The sequence below is a fragment of the Grus americana genome, chromosome 3, assembly GCF_028858705.1.
Source record: "Grus americana isolate bGruAme1 chromosome 3, bGruAme1.mat, whole genome shotgun sequence".
In the NCBI taxonomy this organism is placed as follows: domain Eukaryota; kingdom Metazoa; phylum Chordata; class Aves; order Gruiformes; family Gruidae; genus Grus; species Grus americana.
In genome coordinates, this window is record NC_072854.1 from 51,186,703 (window position 1) to 51,205,798 (window position 19,096).

General features: G+C 37.4%; 1 protein-coding gene across 1 annotated transcript in view; it reads left to right on the forward strand.

The window, feature by feature from the left end:
* The window catches only part of CDC40 (cell division cycle 40), a 42,433-nt gene that overhangs the window by 15,782 nt on the left and 7,555 nt on the right, over positions 1 to 19,096 (forward strand). The window contains exons 4-12 of the mRNA XM_054820550.1: positions 7,453 to 7,536; positions 9,553 to 9,692; positions 10,301 to 10,397; positions 12,066 to 12,205; positions 13,789 to 13,863; positions 14,543 to 14,588; positions 15,999 to 16,100; positions 17,376 to 17,491; positions 17,577 to 17,710. Of these exons, the coding sequence (XP_054676525.1) occupies positions 7,453 to 7,536; positions 9,553 to 9,692; positions 10,301 to 10,397; positions 12,066 to 12,205; positions 13,789 to 13,863; positions 14,543 to 14,588; positions 15,999 to 16,100; positions 17,376 to 17,491; positions 17,577 to 17,710 (934 nt within the window). The remainder of the gene's footprint in view (positions 1 to 7,452; positions 7,537 to 9,552; positions 9,693 to 10,300; positions 10,398 to 12,065; positions 12,206 to 13,788; positions 13,864 to 14,542; positions 14,589 to 15,998; positions 16,101 to 17,375; positions 17,492 to 17,576; positions 17,711 to 19,096) is intronic.

The window sequence follows — 19,096 nt, forward strand, 5'->3', positions numbered from 1 at the left end:
ATGAGAGGCTTTTTCCCATCAGTTTCTAAGAATTCTTACTACTGTATTTTTCTCTAAGACCTTGAGTAACTTTGTAAAATCTACTTGTTCCCTTTTACCAGACCATTTATCAATATGTTGAACAGCACAGGCCTGAACATGGATCTGCTAGCGACTTTGTGTGCTCTGGAAACTGACCATTTATTCTTGCCAGTGTCTTAATAACTTTTAATCAAAAGACCTGTGGGGTTTTTTATGTGTCTTTGAGGCACCCTGTAATCAGTCTAACTCAGTTTCATAAAGGTATCCAACATCAACCAAGCTTTGCTCATTCACATGATTGAACGTCACCTCAGAAATATTCTGAAGGTTTTGTCCTTGTGATGTACCTATACAGAATGCCCTGTTGTCTGCTCTGCTGCAATATATAATGCTCATCCAAGTGCCTAGTCCTTGTTTTCCTTATTATAGTTTCTACTGCTTGAAACTTCTAACCATATAAATGTCTGACTGGTTGACCTCTAGTTCCCCAGATCTCCTCTGAAGCATCTTCTGAAAGTTGGCATCGTATTTGATACGTTCAATTTCTGTCGTATAGAGGTGAGAGTTTTTGTACTGTGACTTGGCTTTAGATCTTTTGAATTACTACCATCTGGTCTTGGTGATTTGTTAACACTCATTTGACTCTTCAGTCTCCTGACATTTCACTTTGAGGTAGATATTTTGTCACGTTACCCGTAAAGAAAGGTTCTAGCACAGGAGCCTCCCCAAGCTCCTTCATGCCGCTCTCTTTTTTTTTTTTTTTTTTTTTTTTTTTTTTTTTTTTTTTTTTTTTGTCATTCCTTGATCATCTCTTGGCCTACATGCTGTCTGGTATGCTTTCTACCCCTGCAGATTTTGACAAAGCACAAGTGTTAGTTTTTATACCTTATGTGATTTTGGGGGGAGGCTGCCTTACTGCAGATTTTACTTTGTCTGCTAGAGTTGGATTCTTATTTTTCACATTTGAATGCAACTTCAGGTCTTTGAAGAATAACTCCTTATTTCTAATAGTTTCTCTTTACATACGGTTCAGTTGTGCTCACTTCCTTCTGGTCTCTTTAAAGTCTTCTTTTAATAGCTGGCAGCCATTAGTTCTTTTTCTCCAGCGTGGTGTCTTTGAAGTGTCCCTGCATTCGGAAAAGGCTTTACCCTTTGGTGCTTGCTTTCTATTCCTTTTTAAAATCTTTATTTTATATAGTCCTCCTATTTTGAGATTGAGATCATTGTAGTAAATGTTTTTACAGCTTTCTTTGCTTCCTCAACAATGTTGTTTGTTGATTTATACTGTTTTCATCACATCTTGGTATGAGATCTGCACAGTGTACTACAAGCAGGCAGCTAAAATATCTCATTACTACTGTGCTTCTTTCCCTAGCACCTGTTTAATCTCTATTACCATTTCATGGTTATCGCATCTTCTGGCTGAACAGTCAGTAAGGGAGTCCTGGCAACTGTACTTACCACTGCTTAAACCTGGAATTTCTATCCAAAGGATGCTTTAATGCTTGTTAACATGGTTAACTTGTTAATCTGATTTGTCTTTAAACTTTCTGTAGCATATAGCATGTTTTTCCCCACTGGTATGACCATCTTCTTTACCAGGTAGAAAGAATATAGAAATAGGTCAGTGTTGACCTACCAATTCCATTAGGTTTTGAATTTAAAACAAGATATTCCAATTTCACTATGTATTATTTTTAGCCTCTGCCATTGTGTATGCATGGTTGGGTTTTCCATTTCCCTGCCCTCAATTTCGATAGGATTCTGTGCTTATTGCTATCCCTGTTATCTGAGGTTTCACAGATTTCTGTGCTACCTTTTTCTTGAGGATATGGCTTTTTAAGATTGTGTGTCATTCCAAATTGCTTATTTTTCTTCAACTATTGGCTATCCCCAACTATTTAATCAAAAAGCACTCTTTGAACCTTCTCGGTACCAACAGTCTTTTAAATCTAGCTAAGACCTACCCATCTCAGTAAGGTCCCCTTCATTCCAGGAGTTTGGAGAGGTGAAGTTCACTTGGGCACTGGAGATGTTTTCATAGAATCATAGAATGGTTTGGGTTGGAAGGGACCTTAAAGATCGAGTTCCACACCTCCTGCCATGGGCAGGGACACCCTCCACTAGACCAGGTCGCCCAAAGCTTCATCCAACCTGGCCTTGAATACTTCCAGGGATGGGGCATCCACAACTTCTCTGGGCAACCTGTTCCAGTGCCTCACCACTCTAACAGTAAAGAATTTCTTTCTAACATCTAATCTAAATCTGCCTTTTTTCAGCTTAAATCCTTTGTCCTGTCACTACCTGCCCTTGTAAACAGTCCCTCACCATCTTTCCTATAGGCCCCTTCAGGTACTGGAAAGCCGCAATTAGATCTCCCCGGAGCCTTCTCTTCTCCAGGCTGAACAAGCCCAACTCAGCCTGTCTTCACAGGAGAGGTGCTCCAGCCCTCTGATCATCTTCATCACCCTCCTCTGGACTCGTTCCAACAGGTCTATCTCCTTATGCTGGGGGCAGTACAGCTGGATGTGGTACTCCAGGTGGTGTCTCACCAGAGGAGAGGGGGAGAATCACCTCCCTCAACCTTCTGGTCATGCTTCTTTTGATGCAGCCCAGGATAGGGCTGCATTCCACATTAGGATTAAGATCTACAGCTTCTCTTTGCAGTAAACAACTTCTTGAGAATGAGCTGCCCTTTCAGAATGTGTTTTATACAAATTCAAAAATACCGCAGCTTAATTGACTTGCTTTTGCACTGTCCCTCAGTCCATGGAATGCTGAGGAAGAGTGTGCCAAATGCAAACCTCAGATCTCTGACAGATCCATCAGACCTCAGCTTCTTTGTCAAGAATGTCTCTGTGATACCAGCATGTGGAAGTAGTCAGATATCCGCTGCTGTCTTTTGGATACAAAACATTGTAGTTCAGGCATATAATACACAAAAGGAAAAGCCAAATCTTAGACTGCTCTAGTTATTCTGCATTCGTATTTTATCTTAGACACTGGATTCTTAAGCTCCCATTTCATCCTTGACCCCCAAGAAGTTGTGAACCCTTGTTACTGTGAATGCAAACCTGCTTCTCTTGTCTTTCGGACTCCCTAGAAGGAGTCAGGGGATATTCAGGTCCCGTATCCAGAGACAACAGCTTGAAACCAGTCATCTAGCGAGATCTCTAGGGTCAGAATTGCTTCAAGGTCATTCCTATTTTTATACTATTTTGCATGGGTTTAAGATCTACATAAATATTGTAGTTGTAGTTTTTCCACAAGTTTTAATAGTCGAGATTTTATTAATACCACCCTGAAATTTCTGTGCTGCAAATGTAGACTACTTCTCGTATTCCCTTCAGCAGCCCTATCAAGCCAGGGATCATTGTTATCTCTAATGTTTCACATATCGAAACTACCTTTGGGTGCATCGGATTTTCACCTGCTATCCTTCATCTCTCTTTAGACTGACAAGCATGGTTTTTTCAATCTTTTCTAGGCCTTCCCACCACCCCCAACATTTTATCATTCTTGGTACTCTCAATTTTTGTCTAAATTTTTCTTTAAAATGCGTTGCTTAAAACTGGACACACCAATCTAGATTGGGCCTTGCCACTGCTGTTCCATGTTTTATATAGTTTTTCCTTTGAAATAAATCTGATTTCTTTTTTTTTTTTCTTCTCATAGATGTCAGACTGTAAGTGTATCAACACAACTAAACTTGCAGCCTGGTTTGTTTTTTTTTTTTTTCCCCTGTACCTAATCAGTTATTTTCTTTTTTGATATTTGTCATTCAGCATGTCTTTGCTGAAGTGAAATATTTCACACTTGTTCTTTGCTGTCAGCTGCAGGTTTTACAGGTATGTAATCCTTTCCTGATGGCATAGTCCATAATAATATTGAATAAAATAGTCCAGGCAGGCCATTTTATAATCTTGTATAAGATCCTCTCCCAGTCTGATGAAAAGACATTAATAATTGCTATGTGAGAGTATGACCTTTTTTAATTGGTAACCAGTTTTACCTACGACTGCAGATGCAATCTACCCTATTTTGAATTAATTGATGTAAGGCAATCTTTTTATATAATTTCAGCTATTAAAGAGAAGGCTTTCTCTCTAGAAAAAAAATTTTCTCTTCACAAGTCATTATGATGTAAATGGCCAAAAACTTAATTAGCATTATTTTTCCAATGTTGTAGTCCTTGGAGCATGGCTAAAAAGACCAGGAAGGCCTAAAATACAAATACTTGTTTATTCTTCTGTATCTGTACCCTCAGCAGAAGCAGGCTCTTTTCTTGAAAATTCCCTTTTGAACTCCGTTTAAAAAAAAAAAAAAAGGCAATATACTCTCCTTAATTATGTAGGCATATATAAATTTTCAGTGTGAGTGGAATTATGGATTTTTTTATATGCTGCACACAAACTGTTCATGAATACAGTAGAAAAATAATTTCATAGCTGTTTCAGCATCAGTACTCATTCTAGAAGTGGCCTGCTTCATTCATGCAGCATTTAGTATTTTAAAATCTCTCCTTCACAAGATATTAATGTCTTATTCAATAAGAAACAGTCTTCCGTCGATGAATCTCAAAGCTCTTTATGAGTATTAAGTAACTTGGTTGTAACAGGATTACTTCATCAGTAAGGCTGATATTGTAAGAGCTTAAAATGACTCTGACTTGGAAATAACACTTCTGATATTTTTTTTTTTTATCTACTCATGTTACATGCAACACCTACAGTCGCTATTACCTCTTAGAATTGTAGGCACTTTATTCTCTGATTCCTTTGATTCTGCAGAGAGGCCAATGCAGTCAGAATGGGTTAGTCCAGCTGCACTGTTCCGCATACCTGAACTACCTTGGGTCTCTGTATGCTGCATTGCACAGTATGGTGTAAACATACTTTAATTAGCTGTCTTTCTGGAATGCACATCAAAGTCTGATTATTTAACCAACCCTTTTCGGGTGCGCTGAAAATATGCAGGTAGGTGGAATTGTACCTTTCCTTGCTAAAATGTAGCATGAAATATCTACCTCCTAAGTAAAACTGAAGGAGACGTAGGAGTCAGGGCACATTATATGGTATACCAGCTGAGTAGGATAAAAGCAAGCTGTCTTTTGCAGCTGCGTTTAGGAGTCCCAGCCAGAAAGAAAAGATTCTCTTTCACATAACCACTAGAAAGTAGAAATTGTTCAGAGCTTTGCTATGAGAATGATGCTGGACCAAATTCAACCCAGCTATAAGAAGTCTCCACTTCCACGGGAAGCTGTGCTTGGCCCAGTGGCCCTATTCATTAGAATACTGTCCCTCTTTTTCAAGTACCAAGCAAATAGAGTCCTAGAGACTGTGTCAATACAGTTGGAGGACAAGTAAACCACTGTATTGATTTTGACATAAATCCAAAGTAATTTCTCTCTGCTGTTAACAGAAACCTTATAGCTTGGAAAATAACTCATTGCAATAGTGGCTTAATAAAAGCAGGCAGTTAAATTAGTGAAAGTCTAATTGCAGTGTCTGCTCAGTTTGGTTATCCATGAAACTAAATCCTGGTAACAGCTTAGAATACCGAAGCCAAACAACAAAAAAAAGTTTATAGTGGGAATTTAAATTTCATAAGAGGGCATTGGTATATATTTCTCTCCCTATATCATATTCACGGAGTATCTGGGCATATGTTGTTCCACAACTGGGTCTTGCCAGGTTTGAAGCTCCAGAGTTGGTCTGCAGGTGGATTGCTCCATTTGTATAGGAATAGGAATACTTCCTGTGTTCTTGGAATGACTCTTCTACTAATTTCAATAATATTTTTTACAGCATCTAAAAATAAATGAACTGTCTTCTAGGAGAGTAGTTTTTCTGAGAAATGGTTGGGGAAGTTATCTCCTTTGGCTGTTGGGATGATGTTGATAGGTTCTCAACTTGTATGCACCCAAGTGCTTTTATGGGCCTCTGGTCCCTGGGGTGGACTGGGTAATCTCCCGCTGTTCATGATTGTCTCTGTGAATCAGCAAAAATACAAGAATTAGGTTGTATGCTGTAAGATTATTTTGATTTTGTGTGTGTGATTACCAGTGGTTTAATATCTTCATTGCTGCTATTTTTTTTCCCTGTTACAAATTCTCACTGGGTCTTCAAAGGATGTTTTGTCACTTGTATAATATTTAATTAAAATTGGTGATATGTCCACCAGGGTGCAGTCTTTCCAAAAAAAAAAAAAAGCCACAGTGGTCAGTAACTGTTTGGTGCACCTGTTCCTTGGAAACTAGATGAGTTTATTTGTCTATCTTATTTTTGTAAGATCATGCTGTTCACTTCAGGCGAAATGGAGAAAAGCTGTAAGATATGCATATTAAAATGAGAATCTCAGTATCAAAAATTGTAAATATCCTGAATATCTATGAAATGCTGATACATTTTATAAATTATTTATAAGAGTAAATGCAGCAGTTTTTATTTGGGGTTTTTTTAATGACTCTCAATAGCTGTAATCAGGAAATGAAGATGTGAATGCTTAATTCCTTTAAAAAATTAAAGGCCATTGCTGCTGCCTCTGATAACATCCACGTTAGTTAAAGCAACTGCTTTCAACTTGAGGGAACAAACTTTCCCAACTCTGTCAGGAGGAGGATGAAATAATTTCTGCTGGGGAAGACAGAATATGCACAAAGCCTTAGAAAACTTCATTTGCTTTCATTTTTTTTTCCCCCATCCTCTGTCCTCTTCCTTCCATCTGTGCCATCCCCAGGACTGCCAGAGATGAGTAGCACTGGCTTTGACCCAGTGGAGGTAGCTGGCAGGGCAGGGGGCTGCAGTGCTGGAGGGCCCTCTGGGCGCAGCAGCAGCGGGCTGGTTTCAGTGTAACTTACTGGTCTTGTAAACCAAGGGACAGTGTCCTGAACTAAAGCAGCATTTGTTTAAAATCACGCGTCACTAACATAAGATTTTGAGCTAGTCTTTTCCTTATGCCACGTTACAACAAAAAGAGATTGCTATGACATTTCAAAATCTAATGTTTGTATTACAGAAAACTGATCTGAATTCAGTGCGGATCCTCTCTTGGAGCAGGGTGTTGGGCCAGGGGCCTCCTGAGGTCTCTTTCCATCAGAAAGATTCTGCGACTTTGCTCCCTGCGACTACCATCCCTTTGTGTGTTAACTGTTGCCTATTACGTTTATTTGCTTCTCTGTCTTCTGCAAATTTAAGCATTCTGGCAGCAGTGCATACTCAAGGACCTCATTGTAATACTTTGTAGTAATCCTAACACCCAGGGCAAGTGAAAAGTGAATAGGATTTCAAAGTGTCAACCTTTCCTCATCCCTAGCTCCTTGAGAGTCAGCAGGAAAAAAAAAATCATGAAATGTAGCAGTGGAGAGTAATATAAGTTGTACAAAACTAAAAAACTTGAAATAACAGTATTTTATTTTTCCTCTTGCTCTAGGTTATGCATTAGATCCCTCTATAGATAACCCTGAAGTTGCTACCAAATATATTGGTTCCGTAGAAGAAGCTGAAAAAAACCAAGGTAAATAATTCAGAATCTTATGTAAATAACTTGCAACCGATGACTGTTTCCATTTCTTCTTCACTAAGAAATGGAGTAGGTCTTGGCAGAGGAAGGAATGATGAGCGATTTACCTTTGTCCAAAGACACAATAAATGAAGATGTGTTGCAACTGTAATGTGAAGAAGGAAGAGAGATATTGGGGGGGAACTTTTGTGTTCCTGAAGTAGCAAATATTTCAGGCTGTCATTATGTCAAATTTCAAATTGGGGTTTGTAATTGGAACCTAGCATGTGCCATTACAGGAATAAAATTGATCTGTATATTTGCAACAGAGCTTTTTGGTCCTTCTAAATTCTGTCTTAACTAAAATTGCCATATGTCTGCATTAGGATACTTGTATGTTGGGCTAATAGCCTGAACTGTGCTACTCAGTAGCAAACTGATCACTCTGCAAACTCTAGCATTCCATTGGGAATTGCATGTTATCTCTGCTTAGCAGAGTTAAGCTCTTTGGGTTATTTGGAAAATAAAAAAACATTGGAAGGTTGCCAAATGGTAAAAGCATAGCGTGCCACTGGGAGGATTGACTACCAGAGGCATGGGCTTTGTAATTAATACTCTGATACAAGATATTTAACACTCAAAGTGACTTATTTGCATTGGAAAGTTGTACCTGTGTAAACTTTACAGTTATGCTTTCCCTTGCATGTCTTGTTCTAACATCTTATTCACTTGTGTATACAAAGGTTCTTTATTTCTATGTCCTCTTCCAGGGAATATATCCAAGGTTATATCACTCTTTCTGAGTAAGACAAAGAAAATACACTTATTTTGTATAGCAGCTGCAGACTTTAGACAGAAATGGCTAAGATTAAATAATTTCAAAAATACAAAAATAACCTTTTCATAATGGAATTTTAGTAATTTATTTTAAGAAAACTTCATTAATGTATGATTCCTTCATATAATCATCAATTTTTACATTGCCTATTTCCCCTTGCTTATACAAATCTCTTTTTGGCCCCTTTACACTAGATGAGTATTACTGATGCTGTAGGAAAACATTGTTTGAAAATTGCACATAATTGTCTATGAAACCTTCTGAAAAACTTTTAAATTATTACTTTAACATCTTTTAGCTTTAATTTTTTTCATCCCATATCTATATTGTTTAATGGTTTTGACAAATGAAATTCTGAGGGCATAGCATTTGTGAAAAGCTAGCATTTATATGAAAGAACAAGATAGTCATTGGAGGTAGATTACCATGTCAGTGGGCACAAACTTTTTAATAGGGCCTGTAGTGATAGGACAACAGATAATGGTTTTAAACTAAAAGAGGGTAGATTCAGACTAGAGATAAGGAAGACACTTTTTACAATGAGGGTGGTGAAACACTGGAACAGGTTGCCCAGAGAGGTGGTAGATGCCTCATCCCCAGAAACATTTGAGGTCAGGCTGGACGGGGCTCTGAGCAACCTGATCTGATTGAAGATGTCCCTGCTTATTGCAGGGGATGTTGGACTAGATGACCTTTAAAGGTTCTTTCCAATCCAAACTATTCTATGATTGTATGGCTTTTTAGTAAATTAAAATACACAGTTGTGTTTGGAGTCTTGGAGACTTGTCTTATTTTGGCTTTCAGGTTTGTTGGGTTTTTTTAGAAACAGAGAGGTGAGGGGGATCAGAAGCCAATTGTTAGGACTCTACTCGTTCAAACACTGCACTATTCAAAGTATGAAAATTTATGTATTCGTACAGTCTGTAAACTTATTGTTAAAAGTGCATGGGTACATGCATGGTTAAGTAACAAACCATGATGCACAGTTTAAGTGGTTCCTCTGTTACTGTACATAGTTAGCAGTGTTCGTAGTTAGAAAAGTTGACAATGCTTTGGTCAGTTTTGCTCAAATGCTTCTTCCATTTTGCATTGTGTATTGGAAAGAGTAGTGATGGTGTTTTTTTTTCTTTGATATGACCTATGATGTTGTATTCTGTGTTAGCAGCTAGGTGACGTATTGTTTCTTTCTTCAGGTTTAACAGTGTTTGAAACAGGACAAAGGAAAATTGAAAAAAGGAAGAAATTCAAGGAGAATGATGCATCTAATATTGATGGTTTTCTGGGACCATGGGCGAAGTACGTTGATGAAAAAGAAGTAGCCAAACCATCAGAAGTAAGTACTACTTTAACACAAGAGGTACAAATTTTTAGTACATTGCAGTGTTTTTAACAGAGATACAGCTGTGCTACTAGTTTTTCCAAGCAGAAGATCTATGCTGTGCTGTAGGGTGATAGAAGCATTTCAGGTGACGTGTCCAAATAAGGTGTTCAGAATATTCTGTGCTCAATTATTTGCAAGACTGTTTGGAAATAAAATTAATTGTATCTGTGTGTAGAGTCTGATTAAAAGATCTTTATAACCAGAAGCAGCTTGAAAAGAACTGAAAGTAAAACTTGTTTAAAAAAGAAAAGAAAAATACAAACAGAAAAACAATTACCCCAAAAAACCCTCTCCAACTGACAAACATCCTTCTTGTTCAGTGATACTTAGCTGTAGTCTATGAATAAAAAGATATTTGATTCTTTTCAGTGTATGTAGCTTTTTAAAATTATTCTGCATTTGATAAAGGTATTCTCTTTATTGATGCTTAGAAATATTTCTAATCTCATTTAGCAAATGAACGCGTTCTTAATAGTAAGTAAATCCATCAGTTCTGCATTTTGTTGTGTGATTCTCAGTGTTGAATTTTTAAAAGTCAAGATCATGTTTTATTTTTCCAGGAAGAACAGAAGGAGTTGGACGAAATAACAGCTAAGAGGCAGAAGAGAGGAAAACTAGAAGATGATAAACCTGGAGAGGAGAAGACTATATTACATGGTAATGGCATCTTCCTCCCTGTTCTCATTTTCTTGCTCACTGTGTTTTCTTGCCTGCTGCGTTAATTAGTAAGGATGGCAGACAGCCTCAGCAGTTTTGCTGAGGCACCTTGATGTTTCTGTATTGGAGATAATAGCGCTTACAGGCATAAGCATAAAGGACAGAGAAAGAGATAAACTTGGACTAATTCCACTTCATACTGTGAAGAGCAGCGTGTAAATGTCATCTTTCAGGATAGTGGGTTTATTTATTTATTTTTAATGGTACTAGATGCACATATCCCTTTCCTGTTTTACAGAGCAAACGTTTTAAAGTTATGAGTTTGGCTTAGTTTCAGCTTCAGAATTGCTGCAGTTTTATGTGTCAGTACTTTCATCAGGTAGTGCTTTGAGTTATGGCTTACCCACAATTTAGAAAATCACTTGGACTTTATGCTTCCTCAATTCTTAATGTCATACAATGAATAATTGTGTATCAAATAATTACCCTATGGAAGCCTATAGCATGTGGTACCTTCAAAGAAAATGGTTTGGTAAGTAAGTAAAATGAAGTGATTTTTGGACAGTGTTATTTCAACTCTGCATGTAAAACAGTCCTGCCTTAGATTGTTTGGCGCAGGTGGTTAGGTAAACAGAGTCTCTGTTTACCACTTTCTACAGCCAGGCTCACATGAACAGACTGGAGCATCCTTTCTTATATATATTAAAGAAGTAGCTATGAGATAGGTGTTGCTGACATTAGTACTTCATTCTGTTTATATGTAGTGGATCATGACAATATTTATTGAATAGTGACGAGCATAACAAACCTGAAAATTTAGCCCTTGAGCCTCCTATAGAATAATTATTTTGTATCCAACTTTTCATGGTCTCTACCTGACGTTTCACAGTGAAAGACCTTACAAGATGATAAACTTTAATCTTCTCAAACACGAACATTCCAGAAATATGCCATTTTGTAGATGTGTAAACATTTATACTGTGCAGGAGGTCACTTCTACAACCAAAACTGCCATGACAATATCCCAGAAACAGAAATTAATCAGTGTACAGCTTAATGTCATGGCTATCCAACACAAGTCTACTCTGAAATATCCATTTCCATGCACAATGCACCCCTGCATGTCTGGCTGTCCAATCACTTCTTAAATCTGGTTAAAGAACAGCTGTTGGCTACCACTGACCAATATTGGTTCACAATGGCCCATTGGATTTTTTTTTTTCCCCTCTGGTTTGTAATTCCGTTGATGTGACTGACACAGCACAGAGCTGACTGGAATGTGAAGTGCAAGCAAATGCCAGGGTTAGAGTTGCACATTGTAATATGTGTACAGTTAGCGTAAGCAAACCCCTGTTGGCCTGAGGAACACTCGTGCTGTTTGATGATGAGTAAGATGTGTAGGGGGGAGATTGTCTTAATATTCAGATTATCAAATTCCAAGCAGACTTTGCTGAAATGACTTAACTTGAGCTCAACTGATGTCAAATAAGATTCCACATGTGTCCTATGAAGTGGGGGTTTTCTTTTTTTTTTCCTCCCCCAAGATCACAGCAGAGCAGCTGTGTTGAGAAAAACCTTAATTGCATGTAGCTGTTGAGCCTTTCAAAGATTGTAACCTCTTAAAATACAGGCTCTTGGATTCTCAGAATTCTGTGTTTACCTTTTCAGTTAAGGAAATGTATGACTATCAGGGGAGATCTTATCTTCATGTCCCTCAAGATGTTGGAGTTAATCTCCGTTCTACAGTGCCACCTGAGAAGTGCTATCTTCCAAAGAAACAAATCCATGTGTGGTCTGGACATACAAAGGTAGGAAGTCGTGTTTGTGAGCGTGCATCGTAAAAAACCCACTTCATTTTGTGTCTGAAGCTAGTAACTTGTATAAAACTGAAGTATCAGTAGAAGGAAGGACTATTTTCATATTTATGCATTACACATGTAATTGGTTGCATTACACGCTCACACAAGGTGTTTGCCTGCTCAAATGCAGTTGTTTGCATGCATATACTTTTTCATGAATGTAGTGACTTCCTGACCTCCTTTAAAGGGACAAATATTCAGTGACTTCTGTGGGATTTGTAGTTATTTCCTGAACTACCACGCAAATAAGAATAAGGCTAATTCTAGATATCTCTGAAAACATTGGCTGTTTGTGGGGGTTTTTTTTAATAGTAAAAGTACTTAAGGGCTATCTCATATCAAACTTAAGAAAAGTTACATAGGTTTTGTGATTATGATGCATCAGCATTACAGCCATTACCTTTGAAAGGTGTGCCTTGTTAAGAGTTTTCTGTGGTGATGCTACTTAACATTTACAGTTTCTCGTTGTGCCAGAGCCCGTAACTATATACGTAATTTTGGTATTAAAGTGTTTCACTGATCAGGTTTGTAAAGCTTATACTCAATTTGCTGCTTCTTTTGTCTCTAATTTTCAGTATTGCTCCAGGGAATACGCTGTGCTGCAATGGACAGCACCTTAATGATAACTGAAAGATGAAAGAAAGGAGGACACAGGGAACAGTTTTAGCTTTTACCCTTTTTTTAGTTGAGTCACAACTCTGAACTCTTCTTTAATGATTGCTGCATCAAAGAGCTTGTAGCTGCAACTATCAGTGCTTTCCAGAATAACATCTGCTCCCCAAAGCTCTAGTCGCTCCTCTGCCTGTTATCCTATTAGAATACACCGATGCATAAAATAGCTTTTTTCCTTCAAACAAGAGATGAATAACGATAGCTATGAGAAGCAAAAGAAAGATGGGCTGACAAATCTAGAAAAGCTGGAGGATCTAAGTAGACAACAATAGGGAGGATAAAGCACCCAACTCCAACCAGGGGTGGGAGGAACTTGATGGAATATGAATAATTGACATGAAACTGAAAGAAGGGATGTGAAACCATGAGTACTTGGTGATTTTTTTGGACTTCCTCTGAAAGGGATACCTGAAATATAGATAGATGGGAAGATGCTGTGCCCAGGGAATCTGAGTTCAGTGGGTAGAAGCCACTGGTAGTATATGTAAGAAATGGAGCTGGCCAGAAACTTTTTTTGTGAAAAAATTCCTAACCTGCCCCATGTGAAAAGGCATTATACAGAAACAGTCGCCCAAACCCACAATTTGTATTTCTTTGCGTGTTTACCACCGTAACCGTGTGAGTGTTGAAGGAGGGTGTATGTAGAGCTGTTGAAGTGAACCAACTTGTTGCCAATAACAATTGTTCAAAACACATCGCTGTTTCTAAAATGGAATGTGGGTCAGTTATTTCTTTTCAAGATACAGTAGCTGTATATTTTTTGAAGATAAGCTTTAGCTTTTTGCTTAGAAAAGAGGGCAAATGAACTGAAGAAATATCTAGATGCTCCACTTACTGTTTAATTCTGTCCTTATTTACAGGGTGTCAGTGCAGTTAGGTTGTTTCCTCTCTCTGGGCATATACTGTTGTCTTGCTCTATGGATTGCAAAATTAAGGTCAGTTATTTTTCTGTTTTCATGTATATATTTTATACCACTGTTGAATACAGAAAATGCATTTTAGAATACTTAAACATTTGGTACTTCTACCAAATACCTTTTGTCTGTCTTTTATTTTTCTCACTTGAATTTTAAAAAACAAAATCATTGGAACAAAGGTAGAAATAAAACATGATTGTGGGTGTTTGAACAATCTTAATCATTTAGTAATAGCATTTAGAAGGTCACAAGTTCCTCAGGTTATTGCCTTTGTTATTATAATAATTCATTTTCTGTGAAGCCTAGTTATACAACTAGCAATAGGCTTCTGTTGGAAGTGTTTTACTGAAGCATTTGTGGTCTTGAATTAATCTCATTTTAGTCCAGCATACATCATATTAGAAAGCTGCTGATTATTTTTTTTACTAGCAAAATCTTAGGGCTTTAAAGTTGGTGTATGGTATGGGGGTTTTAGTTATTTTAAGGGGATTTTGCTAACAAGAAGGTGACAGAGCATTCTTGTGAATTTCTGGATAGATAGTTATGACTACATCTACTGATGTAGATGTCATATGTTTGTAGTTAATTTTCTTAAAAGATGTTGCCATAATGTTTGCACTTAATTTCAGCATCATTATTATTTAACAATTGACATCTTTTCTCTCCACCCCTTTTTTTTTTTTTTTTTTTTTTCAAGCTCTGGGAAGTATATGGTGATCGAAGATGTCTACGAACATTTATTGGTAATAGTCTTTTTTTAAAACTGATGTATATTTAAAACAACTTCATGGAGGGATATGATTTAGGTTAGCTTAGCTTGTTAATTTATCATAGAGAGCACTTGTAGGCATCCGAGGCAAATGGTATTCAGTATGATCTTGCAATAAGAATTGAAAAAGGTGCAAGTTTTTAGTGAACCTTTGTCATTCCAAGCAATGTAATGTTGATGTACAACACCTTACAACCCTTAAAACATTCGTGTACTGCAGTCATCAATACTTTATGCAAGACTCCTCTTGCAAAACTGTGAAATTGAATTGCCCCATCTTCATGTTGAGAACAGCAGCCCTCTCTATTTATGCAGTGAGGGCATCTTGTGGTCTGATGATCCCACCTTAAATAGATGGTCTCTTCCGTGCTGAGTTTCTAGTGCAAAAGCATGGGATTTGATTGGTTTTGGTTTTTTAGTTTCGAGTGCCATCTTTGTTCATGTAACAGGTGCTTTTTAAAGCAGGTAGCTGAGAGAGAAATACAAACTTCTTAGCAGCCTTGAATGCAGAACAAAAGCAGCTGATTCTCCTTTTGAAATGGGAACATTTCTAGAACACTGAGTGAATTTATGTTGAGTAACAACAAAGTCTTTTTTCACTCAATATTTCTGACAGCAGTGTGGCAAAGATGATGGCTCAAAAAAGGTTCTCTCTCAATAGACTGCTCTTTCTGAACAGTTTGTTTTTTCTCAAAAGGTCCTTATTAGCAACCAGATTCACCTGTTGTTTTGCTATTTTTAAATTACTGTGCCAATATTTTTAAGTTACTGTGCCAGTATTTTAACTAAAGAGATCTCCTACAAGTCTGCAGTGGTCAGATGTAAGTATTGGAATTGAGGGGTAACAAGGTTAACACCAGATGAAAGCATTCATAATTTTCTGATGTCCTATTTCTCATATTTTGTAGCTGTTTTCTAATTTTAAATGTTTCTCCTTTAAATGTATCTCCTGTCGTGTTTGCCTCTCCTCTTTTTCATTAGATGTTGACAATTACTACAGTGTGTTAAACAACTCTTGCAGCTCTTAACTGTGACCAGAACAATTTTTGAAACCAACAGTACTTGAAGTTCTGCTTGTATATCAATTTATGAATGATGCACAGTGGTTGGTTCTGTGCAATGCTATTGTTTCTCTCTCCAGTGCTTTAGAGGTGTAGGGATTTGGGGGTTTTATTCTCATCGTTCTTTAGGAGTTACTTTTTCTTTCTCACTTGAATCAGTCTTTACTAGTGCTCATTAAGAACTTCAATAAATAATTTCCTGTTATCTTTGCATTGTTAAAGACTGGAGCATTTAACATGTATAATAATTTAAAAAAAACCCAAACATTAATTCTAAGCATGAATGGATAAAAGTTTATCATAGCATTTTTTCTATCTTGTAGGACACAGTAAAGCTGTTCGAGACATCTGTTTTAATAATGCTGGCACTCGGTTTCTTAGTGCTGCGTATGACCGCTATCTTAAACTCTGGGACACTGAAACAGGTAGGCTTTTATTTGTAGATGCTGTTATTTGGCCCTATGTTTAATTAGTAGTAAACAGCAATATATATTATCAGTCAGATTGTCTCCAATTATCCTTAATATCATCTTGTAGTTCAGTGTTCAGGATGAATAGTCTTTTTTTTCCAGAATATTTTTTTTTTGTTATCTGTAATGGTGTAATTGACGCTACCTATATACCTGTATTTCATATACCTTTTTATTTGAGAAGTTTTATAGTTATCTGTAATGCTAGAACAATTTTCAGCAAAAAGACAAAATTTTACCAAATCAGTTAATTGCATGTTTACATTTACAGGCATAAAATTAAGTAGTGAAACCACACTTTAGATCTAAATATGCTTAATTTAGAAGAATTATTTCACTTGATCTTTCAGTTAACCTGAACTTGAAGAGCACTCTAAATAAGAAAAGATGCTGCTATAGGGAGTGGAGTGTAGGTCTGATGCTCTCACAGAACTGCCTGGAAGATGCTCTGCAATGTTCTGCTCCAAATAGTTTCTTAAGCTAAAAAGATACAGGATAGATTTTGTCAATGTTATTTTAAACTTAAGTCTTTTCCTAAGACAGGAAGTTTCCATGTTTGAAAAAGACATTAGCCTTCTTGGTTAGCAGTGCCACTAGTCTCATACAGGTGACAGCCAGAAAGGTAAAAGTCAAGTTCTCCAGTCTTGAGTCTGAACTCAGTTATTTAGACACCTGAAAAATGTATTGAGCTTTTGGATTAAAACAGGCTCCTGTAAGTTAAGGATAACATGTAATCAGGGTATTTATGGCTGAGGCTATGAGAAGAGGTCAGTGGTCTGTTTTGCAGCTGGATTACTGTTATCCTTTTCTAGGCTTAGAATCGAGGAATTCTTGCCTGAGTTTAAGTCTCAGGTCAGGAAGACCTCTGATCCTAAAGAGGTCATATTTTGCAAAGACAGTGGTCAGCTTGTGATATCCTGACCAGTCCTGATGTCCTTGTTATGCCCTTATGACATACAGGGTACTGAGCAGTTAAATGTTTGGAAAGTTATAGTAAAGGTACAGAACGGTTTGTATGTGTTTATACAGGTGCCTGCATTCAAACATGTGAAAGAAGGTTTAATCAAAGAGCAGGGTAAACTCTACCCTCTAATCCTCTTTAAAACAAGTATTTTCTGCTGTTAGTAAAGTAGAAGTAAACTGAATGGGGTTTTTATCAATATCTGCAAAGAACTAATCAGCCCATAGAACTTCCAACCTAATGCACTATGAATGGCTTGTCTGTTGCAGGGCAATGTATTTCAAGATTCACAAACAGGAAGGTTCCTTACTGTGTCAAGTTCAATCCTGACGAAGATAAACAAAATCTCTTTGTGGCAGGAATGTCGGATAAGAAAATTGTGCAGGTATGTCTAGCTAATATCTCTTCCTCTAAAAATTCTGATATTTAGTAAAAACCAAGGTCTTATTCTGACTTTTTTTTATTTGTAGTGGGATATTCGAAGTGGTGAGATTGTGCAGGAATACGATAGGCATTTGGGAGCTGTCAACACCATTGTGTTTGTGGATGAAAATAGAAGGTTTGTGAGCACATCTGATGACAAGAGTTTAAGAGTCTGGGAATGGTAAGTTTAAAATTTTTAAAGAATATTATGAGCAAACTGAGAAGATAATTTATTTTTAAAAGGATACATAGTACATAGGACACTGGAGTGTACTGAGCTCTAACTAGCTGAGAAAGAGCTAGCTTTAAAACTATTCTGGCTTAATGCTCAAGACACTTCATAGATTTTCTCTTCGCCCAAAGAAAGCCTAAGACAGCCCTGTCAGCCTGAAGTTATCTCTATTCTCTCTCCTTTCCCCAAGGGTGTATTAGCCCTTAAATTAACCTTTCAAAGAAATGTCTGCTCTGTTACATTAGTGTGTGTCATTTTTGAAAGTTTTGAACTTGGATGTGCATAGCATTGTGTAATATTTGGCCCATGTATGAAATAACTAGTTTAGCGTAGCTTCATTTCTGGTTTTGTGGTAGTCTGGGGTTTTTGGCAATCGTTGATACCCACAGTATGAATACAATAGATGACAGAAAAGTGAAAGCTATCCAAGAAAAATTCATAGGAAACATCATTTTAAATGGCTTCTAATTTTTAACATATCTGGGGAGAAAACAAACCTCTCCTATCAGAAATGTATTCCGCAAGGTTCTAGGTACTAAGGTTTTCAGCATAGGACTCTCTTAAGATTTCTCTAGGATTTCAAATTTCTTTTTGAAATAATCACTCCAGTATCTCTCCATTTCCTTTTGCTGTTCACACATGCAAAGCTGTTGCACAATACGGACACTAGTTCGACAGCTCTGTGACTAATCAGTTCCTTCCTAGCTTTTTTTTTTTTTAAACCTAGACAAGAGACTCCAATCTGTGGTATTGCAAAGTTACCCCAGCAGCCAGCAAAACCCTCAGCGTGTCTGTAATCGGCTGCTATCGTTGCCAGTAGCAGCAGTGGTAATGACCTGGGAACTCAGGCTTAGGCTAGACATGTAATGCTGTCACCATATGTCACTCCAAGAGAGCCACTGTTCAGTACTTTATAGTTGGACCCATGTATTTACTGAGCTTCTTAAAGATATCTTTACAATATCATATCTGCTAAGGAATGTCTCCTCTCTGGCGAGTGGGAGGAGGATCTCACTTGCACAAATCTGTTATTTCCTTGAGAATGGATTGCCCTTGTTTTGTGAGCTTTGTGTTGATGGCTGAAATAAATAGCGAAGTGGGTGGATTTAGTCACTCTGTGGGGAAGAGCAGGAAAGGCAGAAAGGTTCTGGCATGGGAACATTGCAACCTGATTGTTCCAGTAGCAGAAGTTTTTTCCTTCAGAATAAAAAAACATGTACTGCGCTTGCTGTACGCTGAAGAAAGAGCTCCCTTGTTCAGGTAATAGGGAACTCAACTGTGGGCAATATTCTGTAATACAGTCATTGGGGATTTTTTTTTTTGTTTTATAAAAAG